The following is a 24,195-nucleotide window of genomic DNA, read 5'->3' on the forward strand; positions in this document are numbered from 1 at the left end:
TAAGAAAATATTTGGAGAGACAACAAATACATGGAGGCTAAAGAACATCCTACTAAAGAATGAATGGATTAAATAGGCAAAGTAAGGAATAAAAAAATACATGGAAGCAAATGAAAATGAAACTAGGGCAGTTTAGAACGTTAAAAGGAGCAAAAGCAGTCCTAACAGAACAATACTGCAATGCAGGCCTATGTCAAACAGCAAAAAAAGTCTCAAATATAAAACCTAAGTTTACACCTAAAGGAGCAAGAAAAGGAACAGCAAATAAAGGTTGAAGAATGAAGGAAATAACAAAGATTAAAGCAGAAATAACTTATATGCAAATGAAAAAAAAAAACCAATAAAAACAGTAGAACAAACCGATCAATGAAACCAGGATCTGGTTCTTCTAAAAAACAATATTGATAAACCCCTAGCCAGACTTATCAAAAAGAAAAGAGAGGGGCGCCTGGGTGGCTCAGTCGGTTAAGTGTCCGACTTCAGCTCAGGTCACGATCTCGCGGTCCGTGAGTTCGAGCCCCGCGTCGGGCTCTGGGCTGATGGCTCGGAGCCTGGAGCCTGCTTCCGATTCTGTGTCTCCCTCTCTCTCTGCCCCTTCCCCGTTCATGCTCTGTCTCTCTCTGTCTCAAAAATAAATAAACGTTAAAAAAAAAAAAGTTAAAAAAAAAAAAAAGAAAAGAGAAAGGACACAAATAAATGAAATAATCAGTGAGAGAGGAGAGATCACAAATAACACGGAAATGAAATTATAAAAAAGAGTATTATGAAAAATTAAATTCCAACCAGTTGGACAATCTGGAAGAAATGGATACAGTCCTAGAAACATAAAAACTATCAAAACTGAAACATAAATGAAAAAAAAAACAAAAACTGAAGAGACCAATAGCCAGTGAAGAAACTGAGTAATAAAAAATCTTCCAAAACATAAAAGTCCAGAGGCACATGGCTTTGTAAGGGAATTTTACCAAACACAGAAAGAGGAGTTAGTAACTATTTTGCTCAAACTATTAAAAAAAATAGAAATGGAAGAAAACTCCTAAACTCATTGTATGAAGCCAGTGTTACCTTACTCAAAAACCAGATAAAAACTCCACTAAAAAGAGACCTATAGGCCAGTGTCCTGATGAATATAATGCAAAAAACCTCAATAACATACTAGCAAATGGAGTATCACAATATATTTAAAAAACCATTCAACTTGATCAAGGAGGATTTATTCGTGGGCTGCAACGGTAAGCTCATTATTCACAAATCAATCAATGTGATACACCACATTAATAAAAGAAAGTAAGAGAAGTATATGAGCTTCCCAGAAATGCATAAAAAGCATTTGACAAAATACAATACCCATTCATGTTAAAAACCCTCAACAAAGTAGGGATACATGGAACATGCCTCAATATAATAAAGGTCATACCAGAAAGACCCACAGCTAGTATCATCTCAATGGGGAAAAACTGAGAGCTTTTCCTCTATAATCAGGAACGAGGCATGTCCACTGTCACCATATTTATTTAACATAGTACTGGAAGCCCTAGCGTCAGCAGTCAGACAATTCACAGAAACAAAATGAATCCAAATTGGCAAGGAAGAAGTCAAACACTCACTATTTGCACATGACATGATTCCCTACGTAGGAAAACGCAAAGACTCTATCTACCAAAACAATTGTTAGAACTGATAAATGAATTCAGCAGTGTCATAGGACACAAAATCAAAGTACAGAAATCTGTTGCGTTTCTATACACGAATAACGAAGCTGCAAAAAGAGAGACAAAGGAATTGATCCCATTTATAACTGCACCACATACCTAGGAGTAAAGGTAACCAAAAACATAAAAGATCTGTACTCTGAAAACTATACAGCTCTGATATAAGAAATTGAAAAAGACACAAACGTACGGAAAGGCATACCATGCTCATGGATTAGAAGAACAAACATTGTTATAATGTGTATACTACCCAAAGCAATATACATATTTAATGCAATCCCAATCAAAATACCACCAGCATTTTTCAGAGCCTAAACAAACAATACCAAAATTTATATGTAATCACAAAGATCCCTAAAGCCAAAGAAATCCTGACAAAGAAAAGCAAAGCTGTAGGCATCACAATTCTGGCTTCAAACTGTATTGCAAAGCCTGTAGTAATCAAGACAGCATGGTGCTGGCAACAAAACAAAACAAAACAAAACAACAACAACAAAAAAACCCCGACACATGTATTAATGAAACACCACAGAAAACCCAGAAATATACCCCACAAGTACATGGTCAACTGTCTTTGACACAGCAGGAAATACTATCCAATGGGGAAAAAACAATCTCTTCCACAAATAGTGTTGTTAAAACTGGACAGCATCAAGTAAATGAATGAGACTGGACTACTTTATTACACCATGCACAAAAATAAGTTCAAAATGGATGAAAGATCTACATGAGACATGAAACCATCAAAATCCTAGAGAAAAAAAAACACAAGCAGCAAACCCTTTGACCTCAGCCATAGCAACTTCTTACTAGATATGTCTCCAGAAATAAAGGAAACAAAAGCAAAATAAATTATTGGACCTTCATACAGAAAAAAAAACATTCTGAACAGTGAAGGGAATAATCAGCATTTCCAATGGGAAATCAGAATTTCCCATTTCCATTCTATGGAACGGGAAAAATGTTAGCAAAAATACATGCATGCTAAACAGTGAGTATTCAAAATACATAAAGAACTTATACAACCCAACACCAGAAAAACAGCTCAGTTAAAAAACAGGTAAAAGACAGGAATCTACATTTTTCCAAAGATGACATCCTTATGTCTAACATACACAGGAAAAGATGCTCAACATCACTCATCATCAGGTAAATACAAAGCAAGACCACAATGAGATACCACCTCACACCAGTCATAATAGCTAAAACTAACAACTAAAAAAAAAAACAAAACCCAGCAGGTATCGGTGAGGATGCAGAGAAAAGGGAACCCTCTCGCACTGCTCATGGGAATGCAAACTTGTGCAGTCTATCTGGAGACTAGTGTGGAAGTTCTCAAAAACTTCAAAACTGAACTGCCTTGATCCAGCAAGTGTACTAATAGGTTTTACCCAAAGGATACAAAACTACTGATTTGAATGGATACCTGAACCCTTATATTTATAGCATCACTATCAACAATAGCCAAATTATGGAAAGCATCCAAATGTCCACTGACAGATAAATGGATAAAGATCTCTCTCTCTCTCTCTCTCTCTCTCTCTCTCTCTCTCTCTCTCTCCCCACCCCCCTCACGTGTGTGTGTGGGGGGGGGGTGGTCTGCAATCAAAATGAATGAAATTTTGCCATTTCCAGCAACATGTATGGAGCTAGAGTGGATTATGAAGTCAGAGAATGACAAATACTGTATAATTTCACTAGTGTGTGGAATTTAAGAAACACAACAGATAAACATAGAAGACGAAAAAAAAGACGGATGGCAAATCAGACTCTTCACTATAGAGAACACAATGATGGTTACCGGAAGGGGAGGTGGGTGCGAGATGGCTTAAATGGGTAATGGGGATTAAAAAGGACACTTATTTTGATGAGCCGTGGGTGTTGTATGGAAATTATGACTCACTAAATTGTACACCTGAAACTATTATTACACTGTATTTGAACTAACTGAAATTTAAATAAAAACCTGAAAAAAATACAAAGAAAAAAACAAAGAAATTAGTACTTCTACAACTTATTTCAAATTGTTTAAATAATCCTGCTTCCAGGGTACAAAACAGTTATCACAGACAAGGTCTCCAAGGTCACGCAAAATCTTACACCTATTAACTTTTCAGTGTAGCCTTTATGACAGCTCTTGTGTGTTCTTCTCTGATTATTCTGATTCCCCAGCGTTTCAAATTGCTAAACTCTTTCTAGCACGGACTAACTTCTGCTATCATCGTCAACATTTCTGTATCTCCACATTGTATTTCAATCATGCTTCCTTAAAGAAACTGTCCTCAATTTTCTGACTAGGTTAAATTGCCTTTTTATACATCTTCATGCTTCTCTTACTTTTTACTTATGTTTGTGAGATGATCCCACCTTATCCAGAGTTTAGCCAATATCCTAAATTTATAAATACAAATCTTAAAATAACCTGCCTGTGGGAACACATAAGGATGATGACAGAGCTGCCAAATGAGTGCATACACTTTTGGATAACCACATTAAATTAGTAGTTTGTAAAATGATGTGTAGAACAAGCTCTTACCAAATGAGAGGTAAACACTGAAATGAAATCATAGTTCTCCACCCAGATTCATGAAGCACAAAAGCCCCCCCCCTCAAAAAATATGACTGAAACAAACAATATACCTGTCAAGACACACACCTTGTTTAAGTTTGCACAGCATTGACTTTTCTGCATCAACTGAAGCACTCTTATCAAGTAAGAGACGTTTTGCTAAATCTTTTTTGTAGAAGGCTTCAAAAACATCTTTCTCTGTGACATTTAAGGAAAAACACCTTAATGCCAAAGATGGAAAATGCAAAATGGCAGAAAATTAAATGAGACACTATATTCAATACATCTGAAAATAGCAAGTGAAACAGATGGTTACGTATTATCTGAATGCACTTATATAAAGTATCTCGGAACACTTAAGTTCATATAGAGAGCAGTCAAATTTTTGGTTTCCAGAAGCTGAAGGCAAGAAGGAAATGACAAATGACTGCTTAATGTGTATGGAGTTTATACTGAAATTTTTGAGATTAAGTAATTGTGATGGCTGCACAATCATGTGAACGTACTTATTGCCACTGAATTGTTAGCTTTTTAAAGTTATCAGTTTTACCACCAGAAAACATTATTTGAATTCAATTTAGGTTGGGATTTGCACTTAGTGCTTTATACTTCCCCAATGTTACCATTTTTTAAAACTTTTAAATAGACATTTAAACCAAATTACTCACCATGAATAAACCTAAATAAAATTACCACTTTAGCTAATAATTCTTCAAGTTCTTCATCCGTAGCTTCTTTGTTACCTGTACGGAGCTTTGAATCCACATACTTTGCTAAAATGTAAAAAAATAATTTTCTAAGTAATGCTATATTTTCAAATATGTATATGAACAAAAACCATTTGTTCAAGCAAATACTTTCCCCCAGAGTGAGGTGCATTAATTTTCATGAAACAAAAAATGAATAAATGAGTTAACGGACAGATGAGTGGCAGAAAAAGATAAATTACTTCCTGTAAGTTCTACACTGATATTTTTATATTTCTATAACCTCAATGATCAAATATTACAATATAGTCATTTCCTCACTACCATGCCCCTAATCTATTTTTAAAAACAAAATATTGCGAGATATTGCATGAAACTGAGATTATATTAATCCCAAAGTCTTAAGGACTTATTAAATGTTGATTGTACTCATCTAAATAATTTATTGTTCTTGAAAAATCAAATTGATAATGTGTTTCAGGTTTCTTGAACAATCAAATTGATACTGTGTTTCAAGTTTTTATGTCAGCAAAAAGATATCCCTTATAATATAAAATCATTAGGTGTCATGAGAGTAAGGAAAGCTTTCATTTATTTTAAAATGAGTCTTATCTACTGATAAGAGAAACTGATAATTTTATAGGACGCTAAAGACACATGAGCTTCCAAAGGGCTGGGTTACTATTAAACAAAGGAACAAAGTCTTGTGAACGCTAAAGTTGAGAGAAATAGTTTATTACAAACATTGGTAGTCAATCTGGCAACATTATGACAAATCAGGAGGTCAAACTGAACTCTTGTTACATAATTTAAAACAACAAAATAAAAAATAAAATACATATTGCGTAAAATTGAAAACCATACCTAGAAGCTCAGCTGGTTTGTTAGGTCTTTTATTAATAAACGTTTCAAAAGCATCTTTCATAGCAACAATAATTTTCTCATTTTTCAGAAAAGACGCTTCAATAATAAAATCTATCTTATCTTTAAAATCCAGAAGCTCTTGCACCATTGTCTTATCTTTCGTAGGGTTAATAACTATGCTGCTACCAAATTTCTGGAAAATAAAAGTAAGTCAGGTTATTGTATTTACACAGCAAGTAAAACACCTTTAATAGAAAATTTTACATCATTTACAAGGAAATCTCAGAAATGCAAATATTCAGTAAATTTCAAAAGAAAAATTCATTTCTAGATAAAGACAAGATAATCTGGAAACGAAGCCAACATAAATACATGTAAATCAAAAGTTCATCTGAGTGGAGAATTATTTAGAAACATATCAGAAATGCAAGTCTATGGTGCCTAATAAATCAAAAAGGAGGGTGAGTGTATAGAGTAACAGGGACATATAGCAGAAGAAAAGTATCTGAAAATACACAAAACAAAAACCAAAAAAAAAAAAAAAAAGAGGTAGAAAGGGAAGTGAAAGGGATCACCAAAAATGGATTGCATTAAAAGAATCATAAAGCTATCAAAACTTGTCAGTATCAAATTTTCCAAATTCTGGAATAAAATCAGGAACTTAAAACTAGGGAAAACACTTAATGAAGAAAGAAACTATGAAATAACACAACTTCTTGACATCTCACCTTCAACATCTAAATGTTCTTAGAGGCAGTTAAGAGAAGCAATTCAATGGATCCTCAATAGTAATAAACCCCATTATACGTGTGAAAGTCAAGAGGCAACAGGATAACCTCTTTAAAGTGCTGGGCGGAAAAACTGTCACCAAAAATTCTATATCTAGAAAAAACATTCTTTAATAGTGAAGAAAAATTAGGAAATAAGAAGATAAACAAATGCTGAGATAGTTCTTTGCTAGTAGACCTGCCCTCTAAGAAAAACTAACGGGATTTCTTAGTGTTGAAATAAAAGAACAACAGGTAATAGTTTGAAGACATATTAAAAATGAACAAAAACATTTGTAAATGTATTAGCACACATAAATATAAAGGCCAGTTTCTTCTAAGTATAGATTATAATTCCTTGTTACTATATATGATTTAGGAGACAAATGTATTAAGCAACGAACGTAAACCTATTTTCATAAACATGGATGTGTAGAGATTCAATGTGAGACAAAAGCATAAACATGAAGGAATGGAACTGTATACAGCAGAGTTTTTGCATACTACTGAACCTAAGTCATTATTATTTCAAACTATATATTTTTTTAGAGATTTTGATTATTTTTAATTTTTTTAACGTTTATTTATTTTTGAGACAGAGAGAGACAGAGCATGAACAGGGGAGGGGCAGAGAGAGAGGGAGACACAGAATCTGAAACAGGCTCCAGGCTCTGAGCTGTCAGCACAGAGCCCGATGCGGGGCTCGAACTCACGGACCGCGAGATCGTGACCTGAGCCGAAGTCGGCCGCTTAACCGACTGAGCCACCCAGGCGCCCCAATTTCAAACTATATTTAATAAAAAAGATTCTCCTTACAATCCCCAAATCAATCAATAACAAAAGAATTTTAAAACACACAGACAATTAAATCAGAGATGAATCTAAGGAGTGCACTAGAAAAAGTCAGCAGTAAAATCAGGCTGTAATGAAAGAACTTTTATATACACATAAGACACATAAAAAGCAAACATTATAATGGCAGAAGGCCTTTCTTGTCAATAATTAAGTGTACATGGAATAAACTCCCCAGTTGAAAGGTAGATACTGGCGAAACAAATTTTGAAAACCTAATCTACTACTTGGACTCCCTTTTGATCCAAAGACACAAATAATATTCAAAGAAAAAGGAAGGAACAAGTCGTAATATCACACAAGTCGTAATAAAAGAGAGCTGCAGTGGCTATACCCCTATTAGACAAACTTGCCTTTGTTACAGTAGAAAAAGAAAAATATTATATTTTAAAAAGGGTCAGTTTAGAGGTGCTTGGCTGGCTTAGTCTGTAGAATACCTGACTCTTGACCTCAGGCTTTTAGTTCAAGCCCCACAATGAGTATAGAGATTACTTTTAAAAAAGAGTCAATTTGTCAAGAAATAGAACAATTTCTAAGATAGAGCTTTAAACCTTCTGAAGCAAAAATTCACACAAACGGGGGAGGAAGTTGTACAATAGTGGGATACTTTACTGGCCCGCTTTAATAAACTGATATAACAAGTGGACAAACATAAAGAAAAAATAGACAACAAAACAACATTTAAACTAGACCTAACAGATATATTAATAATCCACAGAACATCAGAATGTACATTTTTCTTAAATTCACCCAGAACACTCTCAGGATTTTAGGCCACACAACTATCTGCAATAAAATGTAAAAGATTAAAATCACACAAAATATATTATCTCACCACAATGGGACAAAACCAGAAATGATTTTCAGAAAGAAAAAGTGGAAAACTGCAATTATGTGCAAATTAAACACATTCTTTAACAGCCAAACAAGTCACGTAGGAAATTAGAAAACAGACACAAATGAAAATTACAACACCATATACCAAAATTTATAAAACGATGCAAGAGAGAGAAATTTACATCCATATATGCTTACATGAGAAAGACCTCAAATCAAATAGCTAGCTTTACGGTTCAAGGAACCAGAAAAAGGAGAGAAAACTAAACAAAACTAGCATGGGAAGTAGAGAAGAAACAAATCAAAAGATAAAATCAAGAAAATGAAAGGAAATGAAAACTGAAATGAAAAGTCAGGATCATAAAACCGAATGCTTCACAGCAAATATAAACAAAACTGATAAATGATAATGAAATCAGCAACACTCTGGAATAGGTGGTCCTGGACCCCGGTCTCTCCACATAAAAACATGGATTAACAAGCAACAGTCTAGTCTATTCTATAGAAAATTTTGAGAAGAAAACTTGGCAACACAAGAACACACTTTTGAAAACCCTAGAACCTCCTGGGTGAGTCTGAAGTGCTCCTTTCTAGAAGCACAAAAACTGGGAAAAGCTGCATCAAACAGTAATGTCAGCAATTTCACACTGACTATACATACATACTGTCCTCCCCCAGGCCGGAATAGTACCACACTGAGAGATGTACTCTGGACCTAGTTTTTCCAGTGGTAAAAAGATAGTTTAAGGCTGACACTTAGCTTTGCCAGTATTCATGGGTGGCCCCAGGAAGAAAACTACTGTGTATCATTCCCTAGGGAACACTGACAGACCACCTATGGTAAAGGCTGGACCATGTGTAAGCTAGTCACAAAGAAGGACACAGAGCTCACAATAATCAAAGGTCAGATTATGGCAGAGGCATTGCATCCCAGACAGCACCCACACAAGCAAATGCAACTGAGTAAGGAGTACAGCTGAGGTCACCAACCAGTGATTTGGTTTGGCTTGGAGCTGGGTCTGTGACCCTTCTGGGCAGAAAACCAGGCAAGCTGCCCACTGAACCACAGACTATAACTTGAAGCCCCAGTCATCCCGGAAACTTGACCATGTGGCACAGACTTTGACTCCGCCCAATCACAAAGCTAGCCACCAACCTAAATCTAACTATCTTATCTGGGAGACTGGTCAGCCACTCTGCTGAAAAACAACACACAGTGGCTCTGGTCTAATACTCCTCTCACCTAATGCAGTGCACAGTCTGAAACACCACTTCAGCCAGGTAAAAGAGCTGGTGGTCCCACTCAACCAGTGGCAAAGGTAGAGAGCCCAGCGAATGGTCTTGCCTGACAATGGATTCCCACTTGGTGGCCTCTCCTGATCATGAAGCCCAGCATACAACGCTACGTAGCCGCACAGTAAATCCAATCCTGGCAAAGGAGCACATCCTGTCTTTCGCCTAACCACAGAGGCATCTCAGCAGCCCTCGGAATAGTCAATGGATGTGCCCTGATGCAAGTCCAGCCTGTCCTCAGTGTTGGTGGTAACCCTGCCTGAGCAGAGACACCAGAAGTAGCCCTAATCACCCATCGATGTTCTACGCTGGCCTGTTCAGAAACCTCATATAGATGGACTGGTAAAAATCTTCCCACCAAAGTACACTTGTTAACCTTGTATGAGCTCATCACTTTCAAATACGCAGGTCTCACACACGACAATAAAAGAACAAGGAACAAGGGGCATGTGACAACACCACAGGAAGTTTTTAATGAAGTTGAATGAAAACAGGAAAAATTACATAAATGGGAGAATCAACACAAATAGAGAAATGATTTTAAAACCAAACTAGAACACCTAGAGCTAAGGAATGCAATTACTGCTTTGAAAAATTCAGCAGAGAGTTTAAACAACACATTCAATCAAGCATAAGAAACAATCTGTGAGAGTCCTGGGAAGATGGTGGAGTAGGAGGATCCCCAGCTCACCTCATCCCAAAGACACACCAAGAAAACAGCCACATCAGTGGAACTAATCTGAAAATTACACAAAGACTGGCATAAATATTTTCCAGTTTATCACAGATGAGGCCAAAGCAGAAAACATAGGAGAATGAAGACTTTATTAGGACCAAACCTCTGGTGAGACTAACCAAAAAATGGAAGAACACCATAAGCATGGAGAAGGAAGAAGAGCAGGCACATACTAGGCACCCACAGCACAGGAGACCTGCACTAGAAGATAACTCACTATAACTTGTAGCTTTGAAAGCCACTGGATCTCAACTTTTAGCTACTATGTACATGGGCTTAACTCCAGGTATTTTTAAAAATCAGTCGTCTCAGTTACAGGAGAACCAGAAAGTAGCAATAAATTGAGTCTGCTGTGCCTTTGTGACTCAGCTGGTTGGGCATCTGACTCTTGATTTTGGCTTAGGTCATGATCTCTGAGGTCATGAGACTGAGTCCTGTGTCAGGCTCAGCACTAACTGTGGAGCCTGCTTAAATTCTCTCTCTTCCTCTGCTTCTCACCTCACTCATGCTCTCTTTTTCTCTAAGAAAGAAAGAAACTGAGTCTCTATCTTGAAGAGCAAGTATAAACAATAACCTGGATAAGATATAGCACAGAAGCAGGACTTCTGAAAGAGCCTGAGGTATATGTGAAGGAGATTTAGTTACTAACCTCAGAATACGTCCTGGGAGTGGAGCAGAAATTTTAGGATGCTATGCCAGGAACGTAAGTGTTAACAGATGCCATTTCTTTCCCATTCCCCGGTCGAGATACACAGACATTTATAGGAACTAGTGTGAACACTCTGCACCTATCTTTCTATCAGAAAGAGTTCCCCTGCCTCCGAGGGAAAGAGTTCCCCTGCCATCTGGTTCCCCTGCTTCCAAGTTCCACTGTAGATCCACTCCATCCAACCTTCCTCACGTAGCAGGCATTCCTCCAAAGCAGCTCCTACACCAACACACCCTGTCTCATCCATGCAATGCAGCTAGATGAGCATCAAAGATGAGCATCAAACCATTTTGAACACCTACGACATTGATCTGAGGATTAATGCAATAGTCTGCATAATTTGAGACAGAGGACTTAGCAGGTACATTGTATGGAGAGATTAACCAGCGGAGAGATGCCACAGAGTCTCCTATGTGGAAGGAAGGGAGAAAAGAGAAAAGGGGACAGCGTAGCATATCAGGATCATGCAAGAAAACCACCCCCCCCCCCCGCCCGAAAGTAGCTGAAGAGAAAAAAATGAGTGAAAAAACTCAGAGAGGACTGGACCAATATTCTGTTTCCCAAAACCACTGATGGAGAGAAATGAGAGGGTTTCAATACCACAGGATTCTATAAACAGTGGAGCACAGTGTCTGAGGTTTGAAGCTTAATACCTGGCAGTGCTCTGGTGAGAAAGTACCTGGCAGTGCTCTGGTGAGAACGTCCACGAGTAGACAGAGGGGTCTGATGGGTCCACGTGCCACACGGGGAAAAGTGGCACCCCTGCTTGGAGGACATTTGGTAGAAGCCATACAGCCTCCCCATAAGCAAAAGTCCCAGCAGACCCTGGAGAGCAGCCACATTTGCTGGTATTGGAACAAAGATACCAGAGTGCGGTGAAAACGGGCACCAGCTGTATGTTGTGAATATGCCATTAACTCTAAATATCCACTGCTGCACAATCACATGAGTGTCTTGTCATTGAGCCAGGGTACTGGCCATTGCTCAAAGGGAACTGCCCCAGAGAATCAGTACAAACAGACCCCAGAGCCACCAGGGTCTCTGAACTGTGGGGTTTTCAACACAGCCCCATCTGAGATAGAAGTCTGGAAGGAGACACCACCTGGCAGGCAGGTATCTTGGACCCAGAGTAGAGGTGGGGAGTGGACAAAAGCACCAGACAGAGGAAGGATGCTTGACTGTGGGATGTGAGAGCGTGAAGTTTGCCGTCCAGAGACTAGGCAACTGAATAAAGCCATTTTTCTCCTCTAGAGCATGTGAAAACTCACACACAGATCAAGCCCAGTAGGCTAAGCAGTGCCATCAAGTGGAGAACAGAGCTGTTATACCAAGCCCTGCTAACTGCTCTCCATATACATCCTCAAGAAGACCAGCACAAATTCCTTCTACCTTCTTACTAGACTACGGACTATAGTGTTCTGCACCAGGGAAACTAGATGTAACTTCATTCAGGTTTCTTGCTGTTTGCTGTTTCATTTATTTGTTGATTTTCTTTCCTTCTGTTTTTGTTTGTGTTATTTTTCTATTTCTATATCAGAAACAAGTTATTTTTTATTTTTAAAATTTTTATTCTACTCTATTATTTAATTTTTTTTTTAGTTTTTAATTTTTTAACTTTTTCCCTTTCTTTTTTTACTCTATCCTATTAAGCTTTTCTCAACAAGAAGACCAAAACACACCTAGGATCTAGATTCCTTTATTTATTTCGTGTTTAAATTTTTAATTTAAATTTTTTATTTTATTAAATTTTTTCTTCCTCTAAAATGACAAGACGCAGGAATTCACCCCCAAAAAAGAACAGGAAAAAAATGGTGGCAGGGATTTAATCAATACACGTATAAGTAAAATGTCTGAACTAGATTTTAAAATCATGATAATATGAATACGAGCTGAGTCGAAAAAAAAAAAAAACAAAAACAAACGCATAGAACACAGGACAATCCCTTAATGCAGAAATAAAAGAACTAAAACCTAGGCAGCCCAAAACTAAAAATTCGCTAACCAAGATGCAATCTCAAATGAATGCCGTGACAGCCGAGAATGGATGAAGCAAAACAGCATACAGAAGATAAAATTATGGAAAATAATTAAGCAGGGAAAAAAGGTAAACAAAACCAAAAGATCGCTACAAAGACTTGGAGAAACCAATAACTTATTAAGAAAGGAATGACATCTGAATCATAGGAGTCCCAGAAGATGAAGAGACAGGAAAATGGGCAGAAGGTTTATAGGAGCAAATTGTATCTGAACACTTCCCTAATCTGGAGGACAGACATAAAAATCCAAGAAGCACCAAGAACTCCCATTACATTCAAGGAAAACTGACCATTACAAATGCATATCATAGTCAAAATCACAAAATATAAGACAACAATTTGAAAGCAGCAAGGGGAAAAGTGTTTAACCTACATGGGAAGACATATCAGGTTCCCAGCAGGTATGTCACAGAAACATGGAAGACGAGAAACAAGTAAAAGGATACATTAAATGTGCTGAATACCAGATATTCTTTATACAGCAAAACTGTCATTCAGAATAGGAGAGATACAGAGTTTCCCATAAAAACAAAAACTTAAATGAGTTTGTGAACCACTAAATCAGCCCTGCAAGAAATTTTAAGGGGGACTCTGAATGGAGAAAAAACAAATCAAAACAAAATAAAAAGACCAAATCAACAAAGACTACAAAGGAACAGAGATCATCACAAAAATAACACTTCTATGAGTAACACAATGACACTAAATTGATACCTTTCAATAATTATTCTAGATGTAAATGGACCAAAATGCTCCAATAAAAACACGTATGCTATCAGAATGGATAAAAAAACAAGACCCATCTGTATACTGCCTACAAGAGACTCATTTTGCTCCTGAAGACACCTACACACTGAAAGAAGGGGACTGGAGAACCACGTATCAAGCTAATGGTCATTAAAAGAAAGCTGGAGTAGGCGTACTTACGTCAAACTAGATCTTAAAACAAAAACTATAAAAAGAGATGAAGTGAATTATAATTAAGGTACCATTCATCAAGAAGACCTAACAATTGTAAATATTTATGCCACCAGTGTGACAGCACCCAAATATGTAAATTTTAATTACAAATATAAGAAACTCGTTGAGAAAAGCACCGTAATTGGAGGGGATTTTAACACTCAACCTACATCAATGGACAGATGATCCAAGCAGAAAATGAAGGAAACAATGGCTTTGAATAACACACTGGGCTAGATGGACTTAACAGATACATTCAGAATATTTCATCCTAAAGGAGCAAAGTACACATTCTTTTCAAGTGCACATGGAACATTCTGTAGAACAGATTACATAATGGGTTACAAATCAGCCTTCATGAGATACAAAAAAAAAAAAATACCGAGTTAAGACCATGCATATTTTTCAGATCCCAACAGTATGAAACACAAAATCCACCACAAGGAAAATTTGGTGCAACCACAAAACTTGGAGATTAAAGAACATCCTAAAGAATCAATGGCTTAGGGGAGGAGGGGACAACATGGTGGAGAAGTAGGCAGATCCATACTTCCTGCGACTCTCAAACAAAGAAGTGCACAAGCCGAGGGACTTTGAACACCAAAGCCTGGAGGAAAAGAGGCTGAATCTACCAGGAAGAAAATTTGAAAGTTGGAGAAAAACATGTGGGTGACTGTGAACTGAGGGAGATAAAAAAAAAAAGCCCACGTGGGCATGGAGGGGAGGGACCCCCTTCTGCGGAGAGACAAAGGGAAAGGAAAGAGCAGCTAGGGAAGTGTAGGACCATATCCAGACAGGAGAAAGACCTCAGACTGAGATGGAGAGGGATCTGATCTCTAAATGTGGGGTTTTCTTCGGACTGGGTCTGGCTCCCTGTTCCCGGACAGGGGGAGGAGGGCAGCCAAGGCCTGGGTGTGGTGGTTAATCAGGGGCTCAGTCCCCAGCTGGGACCAAGTGGTTCCCTCCCTGGAGGGCTGAGCGATAGTACAAAGCCTGCCTGCAGCTGCCACCCCCAGGCTCAGTGGCTAGGCTGAGGACACAGTCTGCAGTAGGAAAAGGCGGCTGTCTCCCTGGAGTGCTGTGGTAAAGACAAAGCCTGCCTGTGTCTGCCTGAGTCTGCAAGGGCGGTGGCTCAGTCCGCAGTAGGAAAAAGCAGTCCTCCCTGAAGCGTGGCGGCACAAACCCAGCTGGAGCCACATATTGGAGCACACTGAGAGGCGCTTCCCCAGTGCCAGAGCGCAGGGAAGCAGGACTTTGAATCCTAGCCAAGCACAGGGTCGGGGGAGTTAGTGGAGCAAGAAGGACCGCCCCATCTATGCCAGCGGCACAGTAAGGAGGACTCAAACAAAGTCCACTGAGTCTGGTCCCTGGAGAAGAGACTGGGGGATTGCCATTCCCCCCCCCCCCCGCCCTGCCACCACCACCATCAAGGCAGGGCCTCAAGGATCACCCCTGGGGCCCACAGTGGAGGGAGCTGGGTCCCGATTATACCAAACCACACTCCTCAGCACTGGGTAACCACCAGAGCGGCACAGACCCTGTGGAAAACTCCCCCCGACAAGCACTTCAACACTGCCTGGATTAACTCTAGATCAATTCTGGGTATTTAAGATATATTCTCCCCCCACCTCCATTTCTCCTCCTTATCTCTTCCCTCCCCTAGGCTGGTTACTCTGTTTATTGGTTTGTCTAAACAGACATATTTAATCCATTGTCTTGATACATGTTCTACACCTCCTTCTTTACATTCCTTTCTCTCTCTCTGGAATAATCAAGCCATATAGTTTCTCTGTCTGGGTAACTATCTTCGTTTCGTTTCCCTGCCTCCTCCTTTATTTTCCTTTCTCTCTATGGATTAAGCGTTTTAGTCTCTCTGCCTAGTCAACGTTTAGTTTTTCTTCTTCCCACACTCCTATCATTTCTCTTCTTGTATGTGCTCTTCCATCATCAACGCCTCCACCCTCTAATTTAATTCTAGTGGGTCATTTTCAGTTTGTTTTTTCAGTCTTTAGTTTTTTGTTCTTATTTGTTTCTTTGTGCTGTTTGTTTGTTTCTTCTGTGCTTGAGTGGTTTTGTCTGCTGTTTGTCTGTTTTCCTTTATAGGTTACTCCAAGGAACAAATCAAAGCACGCCTGGTGTAGGGTTTAAAATATCACTATCAGTAGGGTAATAAAATAACCAAAGTCACAACAACACAGAGCGAGTAACAATCTCCAGAAAACACCTCCTGAAGGGCCAGACCCTGGACAGTGTATGACCCTCCTTTAACATAGCAGTGCTCGCAGGTGCAGAGCACACAACAAGCTTTTAAAATGCATAAGGGACAGTAAAATACCCAAAATGAGGAAACAGAAGAACTCTCCTAAAAAGATATTCCTGGAGGTAGAGACGGCTAATGAATTGATCAAAACCGACTTAAGCAACATAACTGAACAAGAATTTAGAATAACAGTCATAAATATTGCTAGCTTGAAAAGAGCAGAGAAGACAGCAGAGAATCTATTGTTACAGAGATCAAGGGACTAAAATATAGTCATGAGGAATTAAAAATGCTCTAAATGAAGTGTAAAACACAAGGGAGGCAGCCACAGAGCAGACTGAAGACAGAGGGGAGAAAAGGGGAAGTAGAAGATAAAATTATGGAAAAGGAGAAAGTTGAGAAAAAGAGAGAGAGAAAAAATCCAGGATTATGAGGGGAGAATTAGAGAACTAAGTGATGCAATCAAATGGAACAATATCCATATCATAGGAATTCCAGAAGAAGAAGAAGAGAGAGAAAGGGGCTGAAGGTGTCCCTTGAACAAATCATAGCTGAGGCTTCCTTGATCGGGGGAAGGAAACAGGCATTGAAATCCAAGAGGCACAGAGAACCCACTTCAGACATAACTTAAATTGATCTTCTGCGCAACATATCACAGTAAAACTGGCAAAATACAAGGATAAAGAGAAAATTCTGAAAGCAGCTAGGAATGAACATGCTCTAACATATAAAGAGAGACCGATAAAACTCGTGACTGATCTGCCTACTGAAACTTGGCAGGCCAGAAAGGAATGGCAGGAAATCTTCAATGTGATGAACAGAAAAAAATATGCAGCCAAGAATCTTTATCCAGAAAGTCTGTCACTCAGAATAGAAGGAGATATAAAGGTTTTCCCAAACAAACAAACAAAAAATGAAGGAATGCATCACCACTAAACCAGCCCTACAAGAGATCCTAAGGGGGAGTCGGTAAGTGAAATGTGGCAAGGACCACAAAGGACCAGAGACACCACCACAAGCATGAAACCTACCAGTAACACAATGACTCTAAACCCGTATCTTTCAAAAATAACACTGAATGTATGGAAAAACACAGGGTATCAGAATGGATAAAAAAAAACCAAAAACCAACAAGACCCATCTATTTGCTATCTACAAGAGACTCATTTTAGGCCTGAGGACACCTTCAGATTGAAGTGACATTGAAAGATGGAGAACTATCATGCTACTGGAAGTCAAAAGAAAGCATGAGTAGCCATACTTATATCAGAAAAACTAGACATTAAATTGAAACCTGCAAGAAGAGATGAAGAAGGGCATTATATAATAATTACAGGGGCTATACATAAGGAAGACCTAACAATTGTAAATGTCTATGCACCAAATTCTGGAGCCCCCAAGTATCTAAAACAATGAATCACAAACATAAGCAAGCTTATTGATAAGAATGTGATAATGGCAGGGGGATTTTAATACCCCACATACAACAATGGATTGATCATCTACACAGGATCAGAAAGAAAAAAGGGCCCTGAATGATACATTGAATCAGATGGACTTGACAGATATATTTAGAACTCTGCATTCCAAAGCAACAGAATATACTTTTTTCTCGAGTGCACATGGAACTTTCTCCAAGATACATCACATACTGGGTCACAACACAGTCCTTAGTAAGTATAAAGATCATACCATGCACACTTTCAGATCATAATGCTAGGAAACTTGAAATCAACCATAAGAAAAAGTCTGGAAAACCTGCAAAAGCATGGAGGTTAAAGAACACCCTACTAAAGAATGAATGGGTCAACCAGGCAATTAGAGAAGGAACTGAAAAATATACGGAAACAAATGAAAATGAAAATACAACAATCAAAATGCTTTGGGGGGCGCCTGGGTGGCGCAGTCGGTTAAGCGTCCGACTTCAGCCAGGTCACGATCTCGCGGTCTGTGAGTTCGAGCCCCGCGTCAGGCTCTGGGCTGATGGCTCAGAACCTGGAGCCTGTTTCCGATTCTGTGTCTCCCTCTCTCTCTGCCCCTCCCCCGTTCATGCTCTGTCTCTCTCTGTCCCAAAAATAAATAAAAGATGTTGAAAAAAAAAAAAATTAAAATGCTTTGGGATGCAGTGAAGGCAGTCCTGAGAGGAAAATACATTGCAATCCAGGCCTCTCGCAAGAAACAGGAAAAATCCCAAATACAAAATCTAACAGCATACCTCAAGAAACAAGAAGCAGAACAGCAAAGGCACTCCAAACCCCGCAGAAGAGGAGACATAATAAATATCAGAGCAGAAATAAACAATACAGAATCTAAAAAAACTGTAGAGCAGATCAGTGCAAACAAGAGTTGGTTTTTTTTGGAAAAATAAACAAAATTGATAAACCTCTAGCCAGGCTTCTCAAAAAGAAAAGGGAGACGACCCAAATAGATAAAAATTTCATTCATTCCATGAAAGAAAATGGAATTATTACAAGCAGTCCCTCAGAAACACATGAAGTTATCAGGGAATACTATGAAAAATGTTATGCCAACAAACTGGATACCCTGGAAGAAATGGACATATTCCTAAGCACCCACACACTTCCAAAACTGAAACAGGAAGAAATAGAAAACTTGAACAGACCCGTAACCAGCAAAGAAATTGAATCAGTTATCAAAAATCTCCCAACAAATAAGAGTCCAGGACCAGATGGCCTCCCAGGGGAATTCTACAAGACATTTAAAGAGAGATAATACATACCCTTCTCAAGCTGTTCAAAAAAATAGAAAGGGAAGGAAAACTTCCAGACTCATTCCATGAAGCCAGCATTACTTTGATTCCCAAATGAGACAGAGATCCAGCAAAAACAAAACAAAACAAAACAAAACAAAACAAAACAAAACAAAACTACAGGCTAATACCCCTGATGAATACGGATGCACAAATTCTCAACGAGATACTAGCAAATCAAATTCTACCGTATATAAAAATAATTATTCACCATGATCAAGTGGAATTCATTTCTGGGCTGCAGGGCTGGTTGACATTCGCATATCAATCAATGGGATACATCACATTAACAAAAGAAAAGAAAAGAACCATATGATCCTGCCAATCGATGCAGAAAAAGCATTTGACAAAATTCAGCATCCTTTCTAAATAAAAACCCTCGGAAATGTCAGGATAGAAGGAACATACTTAAACATCATAAAAGCCATTTATGAAAAGCCAACAGCTAATATCATCCTCAATGGGGAAACACTGAGAGGTTTCCCCCTGAGATCAGTAACAGGACAGGGATGTTCACTCTCACCGCTGTTATTTAACGTAGTGTTGGAAGTTGTAGCATCAGCAATCACACAACAAAAGGAAGCCAAAGGCAACAAAAGTGGCAAAGTTAAAGTCAAGCTTTCACTTTTGCAGATGACATAATACTCTACAAGGAAAACCCAAGAGACTCCACCAAAGGCTGCTAGAATGGATACATGAATTCAGCAAAGTCGCAGGATACAAAATCGATGTACAGACATCACGTGCATTTTTATACACCAATAATTAACCAACATAAAGAGAAATAAAGAAACTGAACCCATTCACAATTGCACCCAGAATCATAAAATACCTAGGAATAAACCTAACCAAAGATGTAAAAGACGTGTATGCTGAAAACTATTGAAAGCTGATGAAGGAAACTGAAGAAGATACAAAGAAATGGAAACCATTCCGAGCTCATGGATTCGCAGAATAAATACTGTTGGAATGTCGATACTACCCAAAGCAATACTACCCAAAGCAATCTACGCATTCAATGCAATCCCAATCCCAATCTAAATTCTTCTCAAAGCTAGAATAAGGAATCCTAAAATCTGTATGGAACCATAAAAGACCCCGAACAGCCAAAGTAATATTGAAGAAGAAGACTGAAGTGGGAGGCATCACAATCCCAGACTTTAGCCTCTACAAAGCTGTCATCAACAAGACAGTATGGTATTGGCACAAAAACAGACACATAGACCAAGGAAATAGAATAGAAATCCCAGAACTGGACCTACAAATGCATGCTCAACTAATCTTTGACAAAGCAGGAAAGAATATCCAATGAAAAACAGACGGTCTCTTTAACAAATCGTGCTGGGAGAACTGGACAGAAACATGCAGAAGAATTAAACTAGACCATTTTCTTACACCATTCACAAAAATAAACTCAAAATGGGTGGAGGACCTGACTGTGAGACAGAAAACCATCAAAACCTTAGAGGAGAAAGCAGGAAAAAAACCTCTCTGACCTCAGCTGCAACAATTTCTTACTCAATGCATCTCAAAAGGAAGGGAATTAAAAGCAAAAATGAACTATTGGGACCTCGTGTAGACAAAGAGCTTCTGCACTTCAAAGGAAACAATCAACAAAAATAGAAGGCAACCAACGGAATGGGAAAAGATATTTATAATGACGTATGGGACAAAGGGCTAGTACCCAAAATCTATAATGAACTCACCAGACTCCATACCTGGAAAACAAATAATCCAGTGAAGAAATGAGCAGAAGACATGAATAGACACTTTTCTAAAGAAGACATCCATATGGCCAACAGGCACATGAAAAGATGCTCTATGTCACTCCTCATCAGGGAAATACAAATCAAAACCAGGCTCAGATACCACCTCTCTCCAGTCAGAGTGGCTAAAATGAGCAAATCAGGAGACTACAGATGCTGGAGAGGATGTGGAGAAATGGGACTCTCTTGCACTGTCGGTGGGAATGCAAACTGGTGTAGCTGCTGTGGAAAACAGTGTGGAGGTTCCTCAAAAAATGAAAACTAGAACTACCCTATGACCCAACAAAAGCACTGCTAGGAATTTACCCAAGCGTTACAGGAGTAATGATGCATAAGGGCACTTGGACCCCAATGTTTACAGCAGCACCTTCAACAACAGCTGCATTATGGAAAGAGCCTAAGTGTCCGTCAACTGACAAATGGATAAAGAAGATGTGGTTTACATATACAATGGGATACTACTTGGCAATGAGAAAGAATGAAATCTGGCCATTTGTGGCAAGGTGGATGGAGCTGGAGAGTATTATGCTAAGTGAAATAAAGTCAGGCAGAGAAAGACAAATACCATTATGTTTCACTCATATGTGGATCCTGAGAAACTTAACAGAAGACCATGGGTGATGAGAAGGGGCAAAAAAAGTTACAGGGAGGGAAGTAGGTAAACCATGAGACTCTTAAATACTGAGAACAATCTGAGGGTTGATTGGGGGTGGGGGAGAGGGGAAAGTGGGTCATGGGCATTGATGAGGGCACCTGTTGGGATGAGCACTGGTATTGTACAGATATCAATTTAAAAATACATTGTATACATATGTATAAATAATGTACATACATACATATGTATGTATATGTATATAAATACAATTATATACGTATGTATAAATAAATATAAATGTGTAAAAATATATATTTATTTTTTATATAAACATATAAATACAAATACATAAGATATAAAGAGAATTCATAAATTATATTTTTATAAAAAGAATTCAAGTTATATATATAACTTGAGAGAGAGGCAGAGAATCAAAGGGTTAACCTAGAAATTAACGACCAAATTAAAAAGCAAATTAAAAAGTATATGGAAGCCTAAGTATATGAAAACACAACAGTTCAAAATTCTGGGATGCAGGAAGCACATAGCAATTCAAACATTCCTAAAGAAGGAAGAAACATCTCAAAAACACCTTATACCTAAAGGAGTTGGGTAAAAGAAATAATGCTCAAAATCCAGCAGAGGAAGAGACATAATAAAGATTAGAGCAGAAATCCATGGTACTGAAATAACAAAAAAAGTACAACAGATCAACAAAACCAGGATCTGGTTCTTTGAAAGAATTAACACAATTGATAAAGCCCAGAAAGAAAACAGAAAGGACCCAAATACATAAAGTCACAAATAAAAGAGGAGAGATCAAAATCACAAATGAAAGAGGAGGTATCACAACCAACACCACAGACACACAAATAATAATTAGTGACTATTATAAGAAATTATATGCCAACAAACTGGGCAATGTGGAAAAAAATGGACAAATTCCAATAAAGACACAAACTAACAACACTGAAAGAGCAATAGAAAATTTGAACAAAATCACAGCCAGTAAAGACACTGAGTAAGTAATAAAATATTTCCCAAAAAACCAAAAGTCCAAAGACACATGGCTTCTCAAGGGCATTCTACCAACATTTCAAGAAGAGTTAATAAGGAAAACGTCCATATTCATTCTATGAATCCAGCATCACCTAGATTTTAAAACCCTAAAAAACAAAAAAACACTAAAAAGGAAAACTACAGACCAATTTCCCTGACGAACACGGATGCAAAAACTCTCAACGAGACACTAGAAAAACAAATGCAATAATATATTAAAAGAATCATTCACCATGATCAAGTGGAATTTATTCCTGGACTGCAAGACTGGCTCACTATCTGCAATTATCTCAATGTGATACACTCCATCAAAAAGAGAAAGGATAAGAACTATATGATCCTCTCAACAGATGCAGAAAAAGCGTTTGACAAAATACAACATCTTTTCTTAATGAAAACTCAAAAGTAGAGATAGAATTAACATTCCTCAACAATATAAAGGCCATAAACAAAATATCCACACCTATTATCATCCTCAATGGGGAAGAACTTAGGGTATTCCCCCTATAGTCAGGAACATGACAGGGATGTCCGCTCTCACCACTGTTGTTCAATATAGTGTTGGAAGTGCATGCCTCAGCAATCAGACAACAAAAAAGAATAGACGGCATACAAACTGGCAAGAACGAAGTCAAAATTCACTTTCACAGATTACATGATACCCTATGTGGAACTCTTGAAAATCTCCACCAAAAACTGTTAAAACTGACTGGAATAAGCATAGATGCCAGATATAAGTCAATGCAAAGAAACTGGCTGTATTTCTATACACCAATAATAAAGCAGAAGAGAAATCAAGGAATCAGTCCCGTATACAATTGCTCCAAAAACCATAAAATACCTAGGAATAAACCAAACCAAATAGGTAAAATATCCAATATGATGAAACGTATAGGAAGTTTATGAAAAGAAATACAAAACACAAAGAAATGGAAAAATATTCCATGCTCCTGAACTGAGAAAACAAATATTGTTAAAATGTCGATTCTACCCAAAGCAATCCACACAGTCAATTCAATCCCTATCAAACTAACCCCAGAAACATTCAGAGAGCTAGAACAGACAATTCTAAAATGTTTACAGGACCAGAAAAGACCCCAAATAATCAAAGTAATGTTAAAATAAAAAAGAAAACCAAAACTAGAGGTATCACAACTCTGGACTTCCAGGTATACTGCCAAGCTGTAATCATCAATACAGTATGGTACTGCACAAACACAGACACATGGATCAATGGATTAGGAAAGAAAACCCATAAGCGGACCCATAAATGTATGGCTAACTAGTCTTTTACAAACATGAAATTGTATCCAGTGGAAAAAAGACAGTCTTTTCAGCAAATGGTGTTGGGAAAACTGGACAGCAGCAACATTCAGAAGAATGAACCTGGACCTCTCTCTTACAACATACATGAAAATGAACTCAAGTGGATGAAAGACCCAAATGTAAGACAGGAAGCCATCAAATCCTAGAAGGAAACACAGGCAACAACCATTTTGACCTTGGCTGCACCAACTTCTTAGATATTGTTGCAGAGGCAAGGGAAACAAAAACAAAACTGAACTACTGGACCTCACGAAGATAAAAATCTTCTCCACAGCAAAGGAAACAATCAACAAAACTGTAAGGAACACAGTGGAATGGAAGAAGGTATTTGCAAAGGACATAAAGGGTAATATCTAAAATGTATAAACAACATCAAA

At 38.1% G+C, this 24,195-nt stretch overlaps 1 protein-coding gene across 1 annotated transcript in view; it reads right to left on the minus strand.

The window, feature by feature from the left end:
* Positions 1 to 24,195, minus strand: part of LOC128773881 (cullin-4B-like) — a 137,978-nt gene that overhangs the window by 82,204 nt on the left and 31,579 nt on the right. The window contains exons 12-14 of the mRNA XM_053891918.1: positions 5,853 to 6,045; positions 4,950 to 5,054; positions 4,369 to 4,479 (exon numbers count right to left, since the gene is read on the minus strand). Coding sequence (XP_053747893.1) covers positions 4,369 to 4,479; positions 4,950 to 5,054; positions 5,853 to 6,045 — 409 coding nt within the window. The remainder of the gene's footprint in view (positions 1 to 4,368; positions 4,480 to 4,949; positions 5,055 to 5,852; positions 6,046 to 24,195) is intronic.

This window comes from Panthera pardus, unplaced genomic scaffold (genome assembly GCF_024362965.1).
Source record: "Panthera pardus isolate Hobbes unplaced genomic scaffold, ASM2436296v1 HiC_scaffold_27, whole genome shotgun sequence".
NCBI lineage: Eukaryota > Metazoa > Chordata > Mammalia > Carnivora > Felidae > Panthera > Panthera pardus.